At 34.1% G+C, this 4,010-nt stretch overlaps 1 protein-coding gene across 1 annotated transcript; it reads left to right on the top strand.

Annotated features, from left to right (window-relative positions):
- The first annotated feature begins 802 nt into the window (after positions 1-802).
- On the top strand, positions 803-1,750 carry LOC131922517 (olfactory receptor 183-like). Its single transcript, XM_059277331.1, has one exon. The coding sequence runs from the start codon at positions 821-823 to the stop codon at positions 1,748-1,750; it is 930 nt and encodes a 309-aa protein (XP_059133314.1). The 5' UTR covers positions 803-820.
- The last annotated feature ends 2,260 nt before the right edge of the window (positions 1,751-4,010 follow it).

Raw genomic sequence — 4,010 nt, 5'->3', positions numbered from 1 at the left:
CTTTGCTCATGTTGATTTAGAAGGCCTCGTTTCTTGGTGTCTCCCAACCCCTCTGGCTCTTATACTCTTTCTGGCTCTTTTCCACATGGTTCCCTGAACTCTAAAGGGAAGGATTTGATGGAGACATCCCATTTAGAGTTGAGTGTTCCAGGCAGTTCTCATTTTCTTTTGATCTTGACTGACCCAGCCATCAAGTGATTTACCTCTCTTTCTCCTATCATCTTTGATTCCTATTATGTAACTTCATCTTAGTTATCCTATATACCGAATGCTATTGAACCTGTGTAATAATCACCCCATCAGGGCAACTGCCTTTTAATGGCAATATAGACTAGGTAATACTTATGTTGACTTTTGTAAAGGAATATTTTTAGAGTATATATTCCTAACGTGTATTTGTGTACTGACTTTATCACTACTGTGTGCTTAATCAACAATATTTTATATAAAACGTCCTTCTGGCCTACTAAGAAGGTAAATTTATTTAGGAATTTGTTATGTCTTGGTTAGGTCCCTCAGTCCAACTTTTCTCTTAAAAGTTTTTTTTTGTGCCTTGCAACTATTTATTTAAAAGTGTATCTCTAAAAACCATTTCATGTCTTGGGAATATTATTAGAAGCCTATTCCTAAGGGATAAATGCAAATTCCTTTACAGGGCACTCAATACTGTTTAAAATCCAGTATATTCAAATAGCTTTTTTTATGTTCATGCATCACATCCAAGCTCCTTCAATATTCACATGAATATTGATATGACTACTCCCAGTGACTACTGTCTTACATTCATTAAATCTAATTTCAGGAGACATTCAATGACGACATGGAAAAGGAGAATGAAACAGTATGGACAGAATTTGTTCTCACAGGTCTCAGATGCCAACCACAGTGGAAAATCCTTCTGTTTCTAGTGTTCTTGGTAATATACCTCATGACCATTATGGGGAACCTTGGTCTTATCACTCTTATCTGGAATGACCCTCGACTTCACATCCCCATGTACTTCTTCCTTAGTAATTTGGCTTTAGTGGATACTTGGTTATCATCCACAGTGACACCAAAGATGCTATTCAATCTTTTGGACAAGGGCAAGGTGATTTCTGTCTCTGAATGCATGGTGCAGTTCTTTTCCTTTGCAATAAGTGTGACCACAGAATGTTTTCTCTTGGCAGCAATGGCTTATGATCGCTATGCAGCTATATGCAATCCTTTGCTTTATCCAGTAATTATGACCAATAGACTCTGCATTCGTCTATTAGCTTTATCATTTGTAGGTGGCTTTCTTCATGCTGTAATCCATGAAAGCTTTCTATTCAGACTAACCTTCTGTAATTCCAACATACTATATCACTTTTTTTGTGATGCTATACCACTGTTGAAAATTTCCTGTACTGACCCTTCTTTGAATTATCTGATGATTTTCATTTTCTCTGGTTCAATACAAGTGTTTACCATTATGACAGTTTTTATCTCTTACACATTTGTTCTCTTTACTATTTTAAAAAAGAAGTCTGACAAGGGTATAAGGAAAGCCTTCTCCACCTGTGGAGCCCACCTCCTATCTGTGTGCTTGTACTATGGACCTCTTCTCTTCATGTATGTGCACCCGGCATCTTCAGAACTAGATGATCAAGACATGTTCCCTTCTCTGTTTTACACAGTTATAATCCCTGTATTAAATCCAATTATCTACAGCCTCAGAAATAAGCAAGTCATAGATTCTCTGAAAAAAATGTTAAAAATAACAGTTTAGATTCCATTAATAACTATTAATTTTATTAAAAGTCACAGTATTGTGGCCATAAAGATGGATTTTGAAATAATAAATGTTGGAAGAGATTACTGAATTGAATTGACATACGTAGTCATCTTCTTCATGTTTGTAAACACAGCTGTATTTATTGATCATATGCATATATGAAAACTTTTAATAAAGGAGCAATTTATAGTTTCATGTTATCATGTTATTCCAAATGTTATAATAATTTTGTTTCTCTCAAAAACGCTTGAGGGTGATAGAGAAAAAAAATTCTGTTATTAAGCCAGAAAGTCATGAGACGTTTACTCTGTGTTGTTGGCAGGTTTGTGTGTGATTTCACTGAACAAAGTCTCTGCAATACTGATAGCTGTGAAATGTCTTCCCTGACATGTTTGATGTGAAATGGTGAATTTCACTTGCTGATGAAATCCAACTCATATATATTACATATGAATAGACAAATACTTGAACAGAGTCAAACACGCAGTCAAAGCCGTCAGGGTAAAGCTAGCCAGTATGAAGATGGTCTTAGCTTGTTGCACTTCTTGAATTAAGATGAGTGATTTATTTCTCTGAGATCAACCCACAGGTTGACTCATTAAGAATGTATGTAGACTGGAGAATCAAATAATATAAACCTAGAAGAACAAAAAAAGACAGAAGTGGCATAAGGGGAAGGAAATATTTTCATTCTTCTCCCAATAACTGAAACCAAAAGTCAAACTCTGAACTCACAAAGAACACACTATATTTTTAAGTAACATCCAAATTTCTTGATGTGACTAGTATACACAGGGAGCTTTGAACAAAAATGACTTAAATTCAATTTGTAGTGAGAGGATCTGATAATAAAGCACATACTACATGGCTGGGAATAAAAAGCCCTTGATATCAGAAATACTTTATCCATACTTTAAAAAAAGATATTCATCTACAGATCAAACCTTACTGTCCATCTATCAAAAGTGATATTATACACATTTTCCCACTAAAACTGATATTCTCATCCTCAAGACCACTTACCTGTGTGTCTGTAATAGTTTAATTGTTTGTTTCTTCCATCATGTTCTCCCTGTCTTCATTCCTAAACATTACTACCAGGTGATTCTTCAAACAGCTCTCAGGTGAAATCATATTCCTTTTCAGTAACTTTCAATGTATTGTCATTGCTACCAGATTATATGTTTATATCATACAGGTTACCCTGACTTGTATAAGCCACATTTTCAGGAACATGTACAGATTATATCGTATATATATATATATATATATATATATATATATATATATCTCATATATATACATATATATATATATAGAGAGAGAGGTAGATAGATAGATAGATGAAAATACATATAGTCGTTTTCCTTAGCTTGTTCATGTAGCATTATTTGGATTTCTTACCAAGAAATCTTTGATTTAATGTTTCAGTTTCTTCCCCCACACTTTTCTTACTGAATCGTATTTTATAGATATGATAAAAAATGCTTTGGGGACATAATTTCCATACATGCTTTTGTTTCTATGGATTGTTTGTCAACATCAAATCCCACCTTCTCCATCTGCCCCTATCTTCATATGCAGCCGAATGGTCTGTTTTCTTTGAGGTTTATCTCCAATATTACAGCCTCCATGATGTATTTTCAGATTTTCCCAAAGAGGATATGGATGTTCAGTAATTCATAACATTTAGCAATTTATATTGAAGGAGAATATCCTCCTTCAGCCAAACTCAATCTTAGATAAAATCATTGGGGTTACAAAAGACTTTTTATATTATAACTGAGAAATGCTACTGTTCTTTGAATCTATTCTTGGGAGAAAGCCATGGTTTATATGAATCAGACATTAAATAAATATTTGTGAAGTATGTTACAACCAAATGTACTTGCTGGCACCAGTGCATCATATACAAGAAGTATTCACATTCCTTTTTTATTTGGTACAAAACTTCTGGGCTTGGCTGCATGGTGTCATCTCTTCTTAAATTTCTTCAATAAAGAAAGCATCATACAGCTTGCATGGGTCTCTGTGTATGTAATATGACTTCGATTTTATTGTTTTTATTGGATTCCTGAGTGTGCAAAAAAGCAGGTCTCTGATTCGTTTGCTTTCTCTTAGGCTCTTTTCCTTACATTTGTCTTGTCCAACTCCAATGGGATAGTTTTAGTTCTATCTTATTTTATTATATTGTATTTTTTCTTTTTATTTATTCTTCTCTCATACAATACATCCTGACCACAGCCTCCTTTTC

This window comes from Peromyscus eremicus, chromosome 12 (genome assembly GCF_949786415.1).
Source record: "Peromyscus eremicus chromosome 12, PerEre_H2_v1, whole genome shotgun sequence".
Taxonomy (NCBI): domain Eukaryota; kingdom Metazoa; phylum Chordata; class Mammalia; order Rodentia; family Cricetidae; genus Peromyscus; species Peromyscus eremicus.
The sequence above is the reverse complement of the archived record's forward strand: the minus strand, read 5'-3'. Positions and strand labels throughout refer to the sequence as shown.